General features: G+C 33.4%; 1 protein-coding gene across 1 annotated transcript in view; it reads right to left on the bottom strand.

Moving 5' to 3' along the window:
• Nucleotides 1-16,885, bottom strand: part of RyR (Ryanodine receptor) — a 417,183-nt gene that overhangs the window by 154,733 nt on the left and 245,565 nt on the right. The window contains 5 exon segments of the mRNA XM_067275817.1: nucleotides 6,809-6,924; nucleotides 7,003-7,056; nucleotides 9,109-9,244; nucleotides 9,345-9,481; nucleotides 10,971-10,997. Coding sequence (XP_067131918.1) covers nucleotides 6,809-6,924; nucleotides 7,003-7,056; nucleotides 9,109-9,244; nucleotides 9,345-9,481; nucleotides 10,971-10,997 — 470 coding nt within the window.

Genomic DNA, 16,885 nt, shown 5'->3' with positions numbered 1-16,885 from the left:
ACTGAACAGATTATGTAATAATTAGTTAAAAAGTTTATATTAAACTAATCTCTGCACACAAAGCTAGAACTAATTTAAAATCGTAGGCACAAAAAAACCTTACACACGCTGTTTCTAGCAATCAAATTAATAAGCACAAACGTTTTCGGCTGTTTTGAAAGGCCTTCTTCAGGTGCACTGAGGTCGGCTGGAAAGTCGGATAGCAAATGTTTACGTGACGTCATTGTTTATGAGGGGTTTCCTCTTACAAGAGACGTCACAGCAAAGAAGGTTTAAACGAAACTGACCTTGGAAAATACTTTAAGATTAGCCAAGCTGCGTGAACGATTGTTGAAGATATGCGAATTGTGAAAAGCGGAAAAAGAAACCTGATAAATTTAGAAAATGCACTAGAGAACGAAACAGACAAGGAGAGGGTGGACCGGCCTATTTAATTAAGGGGGTTATCGAGGAGTGACGCAGGCAGCGCTTTTCACAATTCGCATATCTTCGACAATCGTTCACGCAGCTTGGCTAATCTTAAAGTATTTTCCAAGGTCAGTTTCGTTTAAACCTTCTTTGCTGTGACGTCTCTTGTAAGAGGAAACCCCTCATAAACAATGACGTCACGTAAACATTTGCTATCCGACTTTCCAGCCGACCTCAGTGCACCTGAAGAAGGCCTTTCAAAACGGCCGAAAACATTTGTGCTTATTAATTTGATTGCTAGAAACAGCGTGTGTAAGGTTTTTTGTGCCTATGATTTTATATTAAACATTAGATAGTAATACAAAATCTCATCATTTATAAAAAATAATCTTATATATAAAGAATTTTTCATAGTAATATGGATAAATTGTAAGACAAATCTCTAAATACTAATTATTGAAGTGAGCTTATTTAACTTTGTATTAAAAAATCTTTTAAAAAAAATTGTGTTTCTGATTAGTAAAATTATAGTTAATATAGGTTTTTCTCAAAATGCTGTTTAATCAATAAAATTTTTGCACTTTAACTAATTAAATAAATATGTACACAATTTATGTAAACATTAAGTTTAATTGCTATTTTACTATTTTTAACTTAATCATAACCATGCAAAAGTTAAATTCCATCACTTTCATTAACATATGACATCATTTTGATATTATTCATTTATATTATACTGATTCATGAATATAATATTTAAAAAGTTTCACTTTTATAATTTTCTAAATATTTAAAATGTTTTCTTTTGATTACAGTAAACTACATTTATTCAAAGGTAACATTTTTTATTTATGTGTAGTCATTATCAATCAAAAGTAAGAAAATAGAAGAGTAGTATATATTACTAGAACATCACACAACTTTGTTGTATTGCAATAGAATTGAGATGGAGCCAGAAAGAAAGATGCAATACTTTCATTTGTTAGACACAGAAAAGGCAATCCTTGTACCTAATCGTTGTGGACAGACAAACTTTGCACTCACCACCACGAAAGAACTATCTTTGCCTCTGCTGGTCATGGGAGAGGCAATCCTTGCACTGGCTAGGCACACAGAGGTGATCCAAGACAAAACAATTGATGCCAATGCCCACCAGTGGCTAAGTGGATAAAACCACTAAACACTGGTAATTGGTCATGACATGAGTTCATGCCTGGCCAACAAGCTGGCTACATGGAGTTTTTCAGATTTTTTTTCACACTAGTAACACTTAAATAGGGCCCAGTTTCCCATAAGAGACCTCCCAAGAAGTATTCTTTCTCAGTAGCTCACCCACATGTCACATTATATATAGGAATACAAACAAAACTAAAAGCAGTTGATGCCAATTGCTTTGTTCTTGGGTTCTGTTTGTTTTTGGTATGTATTTTCTATCAGGTGCATGCAATGCTTTTTTTATTAATTTATTTGGCCCCTAAATTCTGTTAGGCATGCTCAAGCAGCACAGACATTGTCACTTTGACCCCACTTTATATTATATTGAAAATAAAAGTATAGACCCCTATTTTCTACATTTACACTTATTACCATTCTGAATTCTTTTATTTCAATCAATAGAAAATGGCAAAGTTTTATCAAAATTGGCTCATCAAATTTTGAGAATAAACTCGATTCTATAAATCACATAGAAGACATGCTAGCAACCTTAGGACATTGCTCAACTTTCTCACACAATTTGCACAATATTGCTTTGTCGCATGTGCATCTGTTAGGACTTTATATCTCAAAAACAAAGTCATAGACCCCCATTTTTTATTTCATTTTTGGATTCTTCGTAGTAATTAATGGAAAATGGCAAATTTTTGTCAAAATTGATCAAATAAATTTAGACCAGTGATTCTCAAAGTGGGGGTCACAAAAAATATTGGGGGGGTCACTGAAAAATTGATGCCAGATCAATTTTTTTTTCAAATATTTTATAAATTTACTATGGATTCATGTTTAGAAATAATAGAAATAAAAAATATATAAAATAATTTTTACTTAAATAAATTGCACATATAAATAATAAAAACAATATAAATATTTTAATACGAGCCTAAATATAATATTCATAAATCTGTGTGCTATTGGGGAATCCCCGAGTTCCACTCTCTGCCTAAGCTATGATAGAACAACGTTGTCATTTGGAACGATGTTCGCTAGCAGCATTGCATCTGTAGGCAAGTTGATATATAGTAGAGCGTTGATTATACGAAAACCGATCAATCGAGAGCATTTCAGTTGGCAAATTCGAATTTCCACTAGTGCTGTAGCACTGCAATATTTGGCTATGTCTTGGGCTACTCCGATATTATTTTAGTTGATATGTGTTTTTAGCTGGCAGCACTGGTGCGATCATGAGAGGGTACTTAAGGACATGCCAGTGTGAAAGCCGCGAATTTACGCATTTGATGGAACTTCCAATTTATTGGAAATTGTAACAAATCCGACGAAAGAACACGCCGGGTGAGAAATTAGATCATCATCACCATTTTGATAAGAATCTGATGGGAAAATTGACATGTAAGTGCCAACTCAGCACTGTTGTGTCAACTTTTGACGATCATGTGACCTCTTTTCCCATGTTAAGGAGATAAAAAGCAAGAGTCGCTAGAACTCGAGGAGAGCGATTCGACAGAAAGTTATATCAGGACATCATGCTCAAACTGTCTCCTGGACTTCCATACATCAGACTGGACCCAAGAAGAGGAGAAGACACCCATTGGAAGAACATCGACGACAATGACCCTTCCATACAAGAAAGTTCGAATCGACTCTTTGCTACGCATAAGAGAGGTATTTAGGGGGTTAGAAACTTGTAAACCATTAGAAATAGAACAAGCACGCATTTCGTGAACAACATAGAACTATTTGGCTCTCCTCCCGATAGGAGTATTTGTACTTGTATTTAACCGCCTATTTAACCACATGTATTTAACCTGTATATCCTACTTTTAGTTATAGAATAAATGCTGTTGTTATGTTAAGACCTGTCTCCTGTCAATCTAAGGATGCCTGCTGACTTACCGACGCACCTCCCCACTCACCTTTTTGCCCTCCTAGCTATCCGAAATGACAATGAGGTTGGGCTTTACCAGCCTGTGCAGAGTAAGTGGTCAGCAAGGTTTTACCCCTGACTCTCTGCTTATCTCACGCCAGTATTTGAACGAGACTTTTTTCCCATCGTGACTGGTAAGTTTTACTTGTTTTTCTGAGAACTGTGTTGTGCTGAATCGGAATGTTTTGAGACTAGATTAACTTCCGAAATATAATTTTTTGTTTTTATACTTTCCAATATATTTATTTTGTTTGTGAAAAATAAAGAAATAATTTTTTTTTTTAAATTTTGTTAGTCTTAACATTGATGAAAATTCAATGCAAAGCAACATGCAATGGAGAGAAATTTCAACATGGGATAGATTGATTAAACAAAAGAAATTAACTCCTCCTGAATTTAAATTAACCCCCTCCCTCCGAGATGTTTTTCTACACATACTCATTCTTCGGAGTCCTTTGAAATTTTTAAGTGCAAAAGGAGAGTTGTGGACTAAAAAGTTTGAGAAACACTGATTTAGACAACAAACACAATTCTGTAAGCCACATAGACAAGGCTTTGCTAACACTCTGCCTCAATAAAGAACTGGAAATCAGATTGCTTCTAGAAATGAATAATTCAAAATGATTAATCAGATTTAGTTATAATAGTGAAAATACAGAAAAGATCGCAAAAAGTTTCATTTGAGAAGGAGGTAAGAAAAAATAAAGTGAAAGAGAGTTTACATCATCTGTGACACATTATATAAACATAGTGATAGGATATTGAAAAGAGATAAACAAATATATAAAAATCCATAAATGAAATGTGGAAAAAGACAAAATATTTATTAACATACAACTCTAATTTAGTAACCAAGATTTTAAAAATTATTGAAAAATTCTCCACTCCTATCAAATCCAATTAAATACATAAATTAAGACAGGTATTTGACCACAAGTTTCTTAATTATTTTCGTATCTACATACATGCTTCTCTTAGTGTATATATGACTCATTCTGTTCTGTTTTGAACACATTTTCTGTCACATTAAATCTAGCTATATAATTAACATATTTATTCATGAAATGCTTATTATTTAAAAGTAAATCATAGAATACATAATACATCCAATTTGATGAAATTCAATTGTAGGCTAAACCTCAATAATATCAGTTCTTTTTCAATTCATGTACAGATTATAGTGTTTGCATTAAAATATCATCATGTACTACTATTTGTTTTGTATTCTGTATGTATCAAGCTACATACAGAATACAAAACAAATAGTACCAAATATTTCTGCTTATTATAATCAGTCATTAAAAAGTGGATGTTAACTGTTTCCACCATACATTTGTATTATATAATTTATTACTTTGTCATCATCATCATAAAATACATTTGCTTACTTTTTATACTTTATGCTTTTTTAATTTTTCAATATCATTTTCTGTAATGTTAGGCAAACATTAACCACATGGTAGTGTTTCTTACTGGCTTAGAAACTACAAAGTAGGAATATTAATTATTTCCAACTAAAATGTCTATTTGAGAATGTTATTTCAACTTGGATTTTATCAGAATTGGTATAAGTTTTCCTGATTACTTAACATAGACTATATTCTTCAATTTACTATATTCTTTAATATAGGCCTTATTTTATGTCATTTTAAATAAACTTTACTTTATAGTTTTATTACAAAATGAAACTTCTAATGAACAGATAGCTGGAAAGCTAAGCAGTTAAGCTGTCAGACTACTGCTCTGGGAACCTGAGAATGAATCCAAATTGATTGAAAACACCAGAAATTTTTTGGGGATGATCTGTCCCAGATACATCAGGTCCCATCCTTCATGATCCAGCGGCCCCATTCTAAACTTGATCACTTATTGATACAATGAGCTTGATAAAAAGACTCTTTTGTGTCCACATGGCCTAAAGACAAAAAATTAAATGGAAACAACTACGTGTTTCTAAATCATGTAGTGCATTGATACTTTAAGGACTTATCATACAGGAACATACTTCACTCAGATGGACAAATTAAATCTTTCTGATAGTCATTCTGCAAGATGCATTTCGGGTCTAGACCCCTGTTCAGTTGCAGACTACATGAAAGATGGATGTTGGTTCTAAGTAAAACCAAAAGGAAAAATGAACGACTATGTTTTCTTCATAAATATAGTGAAATAAGTAAGTGAACATTACAAATATAACTTTGCAATAATATGTCATATATTCCATCTTATGCTAGACAATCAACTAGTATTAATATAAACTACTACTGGTATTTGTTTCAAGTCTGAGAAAATATTAAAAATGCATACTAAGCTCAATAAAAATATTTGAAGTAAATTAATATTATTTTGTAAATTTTTAATTTAATAACTGCAAAATATAATTTTTTTTTTTTTCTACATCACTTTTGAAGTTTTTAAAACTTTAAAATAATATTTAAATTTAAAAACATTATACACAGGGTGTCTCAAAAACATACCAACAAATGTTTAGGGAAGGTAGATAACATCTAAAGAAACGAGAATTGCATAGGAACCCATAACTGGAAATGTCACCATAAGTCAATAGGCGGTCGTACCTTTTACCATTCCGCATGACCACCACGAACTATCTGATCTTTCTGGAACAGGTTCTACCGGCCTTACTTGAAGATGTTCCAGCAAATGTGAGACACAACATGTGGTTCCAACATGATGGGGCACCTCCCCATTATGGAATGGATGTTCGTGCGCATTTGAACAGGTCTTTCCCACATCAATGGATTGGTCGAGGTGGACTGGTTCCCTGGCCCCCACGCTCACTTGATTTATCAAGCCTTGATTGCTTTTTGCGGGGCCTTCTAGGCTATGGTGTATGACTTGCCTGTGGAGTCTGAAACGGATCTCGTGGCAAGACTCATCTGCGCTGCTGCTACAATCAAAGAAACTCCCAGTGTGTTCGATTGTGTCCAGCAATCAATGCTCCGTCAGTGTCAAGCATGCATCACGTCTGATGGTGGAAACTTTGAGCATCTGTTGTAACATTATAAACTTGTACGCCATTTGTACTAATTATGTCCAATAAATGTTTCCCATTAATCACTGTCTTGTGCCTTTTCAGATCTACCTCTACTACCACTTTCCCCTGATGTTTCCGGTTATGGGTTCCTATGCAATTCTCATTCCTTTAGATGTTATCTACCTCCCCTAAAAGTTTGTTGGTACATTTTTGAGACACCCTGTATATTATCAAACATTCATTATTCTTAGTTGATCAATATTTTTATAAAATTATCCATTTAATTATTAATGAGAATTTCATACCAGCAATACTAATCATCCAACTATGTCCATCTTCTCCAGCATGTCTTTTCAATAAATTTAATATGCTAGTTAGTAAAGCATTTAGATGATCACTTGTTACCATAGTGACATGATTTCTGTAAAATATAAACATTTCATTTAAAATTAAATAAAAATGGAATGTCTATTAAAATTTAAAAAAATCTAAAACATACCCAGTTGTTAAATTCACATTATCAGGCCCTTGACTCCACCAGAATGGAAGATAACTTTAAATAAAAAAATAAAATGATTTATTGATGAATTTTAAATATTTAAATCAGTAAATGAAACTCATTAATAAAAAAAAACTCAGATGAAACATTGCTTTTATCTGTGCTTTATCAAACAGGTGCTAAACAAGATCCTTGAATTTGTGTGCTCAGTTGAATACATTGTACTCTGTTTATTAAGCTCTTATGCTTTATTTTATTTTGATTTTTCATTAAAAAATACATATACTGTTTAAAAGGAAAATTAATTAAAAGGCTGAAGCATTAATAAAATTCATAAAAATAAAATTAATTTGAAAGAAGTTTCTTCAATTGATGTTTAATAGAATTAAAGGTTTTTTTTTTTAAATCAATCTTAAAACTGCTAATCAAAATGTTACAAAGGAATTCTTAATGTAAGGTGTTTATTTACTTTAGTATGATTTTCAAATTTTATTTATTTACAATAAATGATGATAATCATCTTATGATGCGATCACCATATAAAACAATGAAAGTTCTGAAATAAAACTCAAAATTTATTTACAAATTACATAAAAATATTTGTAAACTCTAAAAATAAAATATTTTCAGATTAAAAGACGAGTAAAAAGAAACTACTCTTTTATAACCAACTTCGAGTGATTAGTGAGACAAATGATTAATAACAGATACTAACTTCTACTAGAACCAAATTTTTTACCAATCCCATTGTTTTTTAACTTTTTATTGAACAACAATTACAAATTATAGTTGCACATTTTAAAAGCTGCAAATTAAGACATAAAAATACAAATTTTATTTTATTCAAAGTATATTGTTGTTTACATAATTTAATCACATACATTATATGTTGTATATGAAATATGTTCTAACCTTAACTGCCTACAGAGACTGTTGAGTTGACAGACAATATGTACAGTACTGTACACAGTATTATTTACTATGTACAAAGCATAGCAGTAAAAGTATGACTTGAATTTTTTTTGTCTGTTTTCATAACCAAATTTTAAAGATTATTTGAAGCGTGCAATGCCATAATGTTGTAAATGCCAAAAAACAAACTTTTCAGGAGAGAGAAAAAACACTTTCTAATGAACAAACTTTAATCAAATGCTATAAAAATTATTTTAACAATTTACACTTTGGAATAAAACATTGGGTTTAATTTCAAACACCTAAGTATGATGGTAAGGAAACAAAAAAAGTTTAAAAATAGGGTTAGAGCCATAAAGTTGTAAATGCCAAAAACAATCGCAATCATAAAATTAATGTATCTACAGCTGAAAAACAGTTTTGAATACCAAAAACTTACATTTAAATTATTAAACACAATTTACAAATTCAATATCAATTTTAACATTAAAAACTGGCAATAATCTATTAGTGACTGCTTCCTGGCTTCAACAATGTTGGGCCCACAGTTTTGGTACTTGAACTGGGCTGTAATCTTTATCAATTGTAATATAATTATGATAAATAAAGGAAAATATAAACAATAAGGTATTAATTTAGTGTAATAAAAGTTAAAATGTATTTAAAAACTTCAAATTTGAAAGATTAATGGAAGTCCGAATATCATTTTGAAATATCAAATAATAAGGTGATACAGGTTAACTATTAATAAACTGGGATTCAGTTATCCGGTTCTGCGTAAAAAACTCACTGCGTTACAAATTGGAACAACAAAATGATGTAAATGTAAACCATAACATTTTACCGCCAAAAGTCACGTGGCTTGCACTTTAACACTTAAAACGTTATGACTTGCACATAAATTCATCTTCAAAATATGGCCACTTAGAGCGCCACTATCGCCACAATATTTTTTTGTTGGAAAAAACATTGCATTTAAAATTCATTTTTTCAATAAAACGTATTTTGGGAAAAATGACATTTACAACCTTATGGCATTGCACGCTTCATTTATTTCTAGTTTTGTTTGAAAGAAATGAATTATAATCTTATAAAAGTTATTATTAAATTATTTATTATTATTATTATCATCAAATATTAGTTACAAAATACTATAATTTGATTATGATCAAATATATTCTGAATTTAAAATACCTGCAAAGCATTGGTATCATTACTTCTATAACATATGGTGTTTCACTATATTTTCCTCCAGCAGTAACAAATTTGTCTACCTGTCCCATTAAATCATCTAATGTTGGCATGCTTGATTCTAATTCAGCCATCACAGCTATATTTATTTAAATATACATCATGATAATTTTAGTTAATTAAAAACACAATTATTATTTAAATATCAATGATATATCATTTAAAATTTTTAAAATTACCTTGTGCTTCAAGGGAATGTTCCTCTAATTTTCCATGAATGCAATATTGATTGTGCTTATTCAAATGTGGCTCTAAAAATGCAACAGGGAATGTTCCAGCAAAAGCTCCCAAACAATTACCTAAAGCTGGTCTATGTCTAAATAAACATATATCAAATTTGATGTGAATTACATTATGAAATGAAATAAATCTTATGTATAGCAAAGCATAAAAATAATAGAGAACAACAGTCTAGTTTTAGAAGACTAAATGCTTATTTTTATTTTTATCCTTTCTGAAGAAAAAATTCTCATTGCTAACAATCTGCATTGAAAAATTATAACAGAAAAAATTAAATAAAATAAAAAAATAAACAATTTTAGGTGAAAAAGAAGATTTATGTATCTACATGTCTATTTATACATCATGAAAGTATATAAATATTTTTACAATAGATATTTATTTAATCACCATTTTATCTCTTTTTGTATAAAATAGCATTTATTGCTTATTAAGCAAAAGTAAATCACAAATCAAAAATAATTTAATTATTTCCATTTAATCAAGAAAGACAAATAACTGAAAATGGTATAAAAGCCAGAATCTCTGGAGAGAAGTATGATGCAAAAAATAAAAGTATAATATGTTATATAAGAAATATTACATGTCTAATATCTCTGTTGATACATGATAACTGTAATATATACTGCTAAAAAAATGATAATGTAATGACTTAAAAATTAAATAGGATTCTGTAGGAATTATATTAATACAGTCAAACCTCAGTTTACTTAAATCAAATTTAATTTGTTTTCAAACCAAAACAACTTTTCCCATAAGAAACAATGTAAAATGAATATAATCCATTAATTTGAATGTAAAATGAATTAATCCATTCCCAACCCCCAAAACAAAGTCTCTTTATTTTTTTAACTTTTTTTCTATCTTAACGTAGTAAGTATGGTTGCTGTGTATACTAATTTTGTGTGTACCGTCCATGTAATCCAAATGATGATGTTGGTAGACAATCATACAGCAATGGTTAGGGAAAATTTTCGTTTATTTACTCATATGCATTTCGGGTTGGTTTATCTCCCAACCCCTCTTCAGTGCTGTTAAGGAATAGCTGAATAAGAAGGATTACCTAGTTTTGTTTAATTAAATAATTTGTTCCGAATGAAATTTTAAGTATGAATATTTTGAAAATATCTGAATGTTATTTAAAATTGCAATATTTGAACTTTTCATAAATAAATAATAAATGTAATCTTTAAACATTCACCTAATAATAATATTTTAAAATGTAAAATTTGATTTAATTTAAAAATTAAGTTGTTTATATTTATTCATCCTTCCTTTATTATTTGTATTTTGATATAATTTTTTAGTGTAAATTTGTTTTGAAAATAGAAACCTTAATAACTGAAAATATTTAGGACACAAAACCTTTTAAGTTCTACAACTAGACTATTGTTGTCTACAGTTTATGCTATGTTCAAGAATCCATAAAGTATTTAAAAACCAATCATATTAATTTAGTTATAATTTTAAAATATTAAACAAGACAAGTTTTAAATAATTGAAGATAGACACAGTAATAAATATAAAGTTAGAATTTATTGAGAATAAAAGAAAATATATTATACCTGTCCAATTCAGACTTGATAAATTTTCTGAAAATTAAAAGAAATAAAATAAAATAAATCTTTAGCAATACAAAATAGTAAAAAATTATAAATGCTTTTTAAATATTTTCTATATAATTAAATAATTAATTCTCTTAATGTAATAATAAAAGAAAATTTAATAAAAATTAAACAAAGATCATACAAAGTAAAAACAATTGTTTTAAAATAAATTTTATGCAAAAATAATTGTCTAAAAATAATTGGCCACATAGAGCAAAAAAGCAATAATTATTTTGGAAAGAAGATCGGAAAACTGATAATAAAAGAAAAGAGGAAAAAGACGAAGACCAAAAATGAATTGGAAAGATAAAGTGGAAGAAGACTTGAACCAGAGGGAACTTAAGAGAGAAGAAGCCCTTGACAGGGAGAAATAGAAGAAATGTATTAGAGAAGGAGATGGAAGAAAAACTGAAAATTTAAAACAATTTATTCAAGCGTTGGACTCTGTTTATTCTTCTCTCAACTTCATAGTAGAGGAAGAACAAAATGCCAGAATCTCTTTCTTAGATCTAGAAATCCATACATCTCCTGAGCTCCTATTTTCTGTACATCATAGAAACAATAGCACACCGCAAATTATCCCTGCAACAGCCTTCCAACCTTTAAACTTCATGAACTCTGCCATAACTTCACTCATGCAGAGGGCTTACCTTCTCCCTACCAACCAAGTGCTAGTGGAAGAAGGACTGCAACTCATTAGCAGAGCTATGCAAAAAGCTGGATATTCCAGATCTAAATTCCATTTCCTCCGAAACAGAGTTAAAAATAAGCTATTTGTACAATCTTTTCTTAGTAACAAAGAAGATCTAAAAATAGCACATCCTCTGATACCATTTTTAGGCCCAGTCTTGTTAAAAATAGTACATCTTTTTAGAATGGTTTATTTTACCATTAACCACACAACCAATGCTAAGAAGACTATTATGCAATGAGAGATATTTTTAAATTGAATGAAAAATCTGAGGTCTATCAAATTCCACTAAAACATAATCTATCAGGAGAAAAGACTAGCTACATAGGGGCCATGGCCAGAATGTTAATTTCTCACATCCTAGAACATCAGGAGGACATCAGAAACTGTAGACTGTCAATGGAATTGGCAAAAAAAAAAGTGTTTGATCAAGATTATCAGCCGCTCTGGGCCCAAACAAAGTTACTCAAATGGTGCAACAATCGGAAAGAATTATTTATTTTGGGAGAACCTCTACATATTGGTCTTTAACACTGTGGCTTTATTAAAACCTTAATTTATTTTCTTTTCTTTACTTTCCTTATACTATCTTCCTGTAGTAACAATTTTACTTCCGTTTTCTATTTACTTAACCACGCGGTAGTTAGTCGACACATGTGGCCTGGACGGTAATAAAAACAAAAAGGGTGTGACACCGAGGGGTCGAGGGGTTACGTCAGAGGAGATAGGAGGACAGGAGCGAGAGGAAGGAAGATTTTTCGGAGAGAGAGAAAAACGGGACGAACAGAAACAAAGAAAGTTATTAAGGAACGGATCCGAGGTTTTTTTTTTCTTATTTATTACCGCCAGTCACCCCTTCGAACCAATTTTCAGTCTTATCATCTCTGTTTAATTCTCTTCCACCTTATCTTTCTCTAGGGCCCTGTACTTAGTTAAGCTAGATATAAGTTAGAATAAGTTCTTTGTCTTGTCGGCACGCGGGGACTAATTGATGACATTGTTACGCGCAGTCCCAAATGTATTTGTATTAGTAATTAGTAAGTGTGTGTAATCGTTTCTTTGTAAATTATTTATGTTCGCTGAAATTAATAAACCTCTTTTTTTAATTCTATCAAAGCCGAGCGACTCTCAGGGTCTTGTTATTTCATATACTCGGCTAACAATGGCGTCCGCGACAGGATTCTGTTAGTAACGGGATACGGTTTTTATTGTATAGAACGTAGCATTGTATTATCGTGCCTGTAGATTTAAGGCCCTACAATTTGTAATCAATTGTATTATTTTTATATCATTAATTATGGATGATTGTAACCAGAACAATCTTGCTACATCCTCAGGAGGCGAGGGTGAGGGGATCCCTCCTGTAGTCACAGGGTTTCTAGGAATGGTTCCCATTTTTTCTAATAGTGGCAGTGATTTGGTTAATGTCCGCCAATTCTTCAAGACCATAGATAATATATCTCGCCTGGCTGGGTGGAACAGTGAAGTGAAATTGGCTGTCTTACAAGCTCGGTTAAAAGGGGGGCCATTATCGACGTTCTTCAGCTTGGCTGACCAAGATCCTTGTACTTTTGAGGGAATTAGGCAAAAATTAATTCAATGTTACGAAAAGCGAGAACTTAAGGAAAAGAATGCACTCGACCAACTCTTAAGTATTAAGCAGAACCATGATGAGACGGTATGTGACTATGTCATCCGCATGAATACACTGTTGTCGAAGGCCGCTTCCAATAACGAAAAAATTGGTGCCTTGAGGGATGACATTATTAGAGAGAGATTTATAAAGGGCCTAAGGCCCCAGCTAAAGGGATACGTATTAAGGAGAGAACCCCAGACCTTAGATCAGGCAATTAAGGAAGCGGAGAGGGAAGAACGGGTCGAACTCGAGTGTAACGTTAGTAGAGAAAATAAATTTGTACACACCATTGAAATAAAGAACCCAACCGCTAATGAGGATCCGAATGGTGTGATGAATATTGTGAAAACAAAGGAAGACGATAGACTTGAAAGGTTGGAAAAAATGGTGGGGTCGTTATGTAGTACTGTTAATGGTTTGGTCGAAAGACTGGGTGGAAATCTAGATAAAAATAAGGATAGCCCGAACCGATCTGTCCTAAAAAGGTGTTACATTTGTGGGAATCCTCGCCACCTGGCCCGCCAGTGCCCTCAACGGAATATAAATGATTTAAACTAATTACGGGGCGTGATGATAGCCAGTATCACGTCCCATGCATCGAGCTAACCCTGGCCCCTAATGTGTTCTTCTCTAAAAAGGGCCTTCCCCTCATTCTTGGTGATGCTTATGGTACCAGTATCAAGTTTCTGGTCGATACGGGTGCGGAAAGGTCCGTGCTAAGCCTGAAGATCGCTCAGAGCGAGATATGGAGTAGGGGACCGAACGGTGCACTTCACAGGAGTTGGAAACGACTACGAGGAATCGGTGGGGAGGTTATCGAATGCGAATGGGAGTCTAATATCAAGATCGAAAGAGGAGGGAGAACTCAAAATGTTCAAATGACTTGCATGCACTTGCCATCCGAAGTCGAATACGAAGGAGTATTGGGTATGGATGTGTTAAACAGGTTCCCGGAAGTATTAATTGAAACAGGTGAGAATGTAACATCTTGGAATAGAACCGAAATTGATGACTTTTATCAGTGTTGTGGATTCAGAAGGGAGGAATCCGATAATACGATGGAGGTTAATTTATCCCATTTGAAAGACTACGAAAAAAAGGAAGTGGAGCGTATCTTTAATGAACACCCCGGATGTTTCGCACGGAAAATAGAAGATTTGACCGGTACTAAGGAATTTCTTCATACACCTATCATTAAAAGTAACCAAATAATTAATACAAAACAATATAGAATACCGCAATGTTATTTGAGTGAACTAAAGAAAATGATAGTTTCATATCTGAAGGCGGGGATTTGCGAGGAGAGTACTTCTGAATGGAATTCCCCCCTTCACATTGTCCCGAAGGAGTCCGGCGAGTTAAGGGTTACTCTCGATCTACGAAGAATTAACGAAGTAACCCAGTCCCAGGAGTTCCCTCTAGCCCGTGTGGATGAGATCTTAACGAAGTTTCAGGGAAGCAAATTCTTCTCGGTAATCGACCTAAAGTCTGGATATTTCCAGATACCCATACATGAATCAACACGTCATTTCTTTGCTTTCTCTACTCCTTGGGGAAAATTCCAGATGTGCCGCCTCCCGCAAGGTGGAAAGAATAGCGGGAGGTATTTTCAATACGCCATGTCTAGGCTGTTGGGGAGATTCATAGATATCAATTGTTTCGTCTTTCAAGACGATATTGTGTTGTTCTCCCAATCCTTTGAAGATCACGTGAAACTCCTAAGGGAGGTAATCTCTATATTAGACAAAGCCAACTTGAAATTGCACCCAAAAAAATCGAAATTCATGGTGAAAGAAGTGCGGTATCTGGGACACATCATCGATAGTAAGGGGATACGACCTGATCCCTGCAACGTGGATGCGATTAAAGAAGTCCAACCCCCGCGTAATGTGAAAGACGTCAGGAGTTTCCTCGGAATGGTGGGATTCTTCCGCAACTTTATCCCAAACTTTGCCGAGATTGCTCTTCCTCTTACATATCTGACTAAAAAATATGTAAAGTTCTTATGGGACGACCAGTGCCAATCAAGCTTCGAAAAATTTAAAGAACTATTATCTAAACCCCCTGTGCTATCTCATCCCGACTTTAAAATACCTTTTTTCATGCACTCGGACGCTTCAGATACCTGGGCTGGTGCGGTCTTAGAACAGGAAAGCGAAGGGAAACTCATTCCCATTGGCTACTTTAGTAGGAAGTTCCGTGGGCCCGAACTAAAATATTCCACTATCGAGAAGGAATGCTACTCAATAATCTTAGCCCTCCGCCACTTTAAACATCTTATTCTTGGTCAGAAGGTCACTGTGCTTTCCGACCACAAACCTTTAACCTTTGTGAAAAATATGAAAAATCACAATAACCGCCTCATGAGATGGGCCGTAGAATTATCTAATTTTGATTTGGTCATTACGCATGTTCAAGGGAAGAGTAACCCAGTGGCTGATTTATTGTCTCGACCACATGGTAGTAGAGAAGAAGCCCCCTCAAACAGCGATGTCATTAATTGCATCAGTGAAGAGTTGTGGAAAAAGGTAAAGAAGTCCCAGATTGGGGACAGAATTTTTGGTCCAATGAGAAATCATTTAATTAAATTCCCACCCTCTTACAATGATTACCCGAGTAGTGGCATACTTCCTGAGTATCAAGTAGATGGTGATGTATTAGTCCACGTACGACCGGGACGGTTTGGAATACGTCAATGGAGGCGTGTTTGTGTAGGGGAAACAGCAATTAATGACGTAATTAAAGCATTCCATGAATCACCATTAGCCGGACACTACGGCAAAGAAAAAACGTGTGACCTGATCAACCGTTACTACTACTTCAAGAAGATGAAAAAACTCGTCGATAGATTCGTGAAGTTCTGCAAAGTTTGCCAACAACATAACTTACATCAAGGAAGAGCCCCCTTTCAAGAAACGGAAGTCGCTAATTATCCGTTTCAAAAGGTGTCAATCGACATAATTGGCCCTTTAAATCAAACACATAAGGGTAATCGTTATATTCTCACCATAATTGACATGTTTACTCGATACACAGAAGCCGTCCCTTTAAGGGACCAATCTGCGGCCTCTGTAGCCAATGTGTTTTTCGAAAGGATAGTCTGCAGATATGGCAGTCCCGAGATCATCATCTCTGACCGGGGCACGAATTTTACGTCCTCCATCTTTAATGAAATGTGCAACATCCTTACCGTCAAGCACAATGTTACGACATCATATCGCCCTTGTTCGAACTCAGTTTGTGAACGTGTGAACAAATCCATCAGTAACCTTTTGGCCAGAATATCAGGCGGCAGCAACAACAATTGGGATACCTTCTTACAGACTGCTGTGTTCGCTTATAATAATGCTACACACTCCTCTACTAGTGAGTCACCTTCATTTCTTCTTTACGGATTTGATCCTAAATTCCCTCATGCGTTCCCTGTTGAACAGACAAATGACTACCCGGGTATTCGGGAGTACCGTGATTTCCTTATGGATAAGTTACGATGCATCCGTGAATCGGCATACGAATTAAGTCGCAACCGTAACAAACTTAACCGTA

The sequence above is a fragment of the Centruroides vittatus genome, unplaced genomic scaffold (genome assembly GCF_030686945.1).
Source record: "Centruroides vittatus isolate TY-2023 unplaced genomic scaffold, ASM3068694v2 contig_1158, whole genome shotgun sequence".
NCBI lineage: Eukaryota > Metazoa > Arthropoda > Arachnida > Scorpiones > Buthidae > Centruroides > Centruroides vittatus.
The sequence above is the reverse complement of the archived record's forward strand: the minus strand, read 5'-3'. Positions and strand labels throughout refer to the sequence as shown.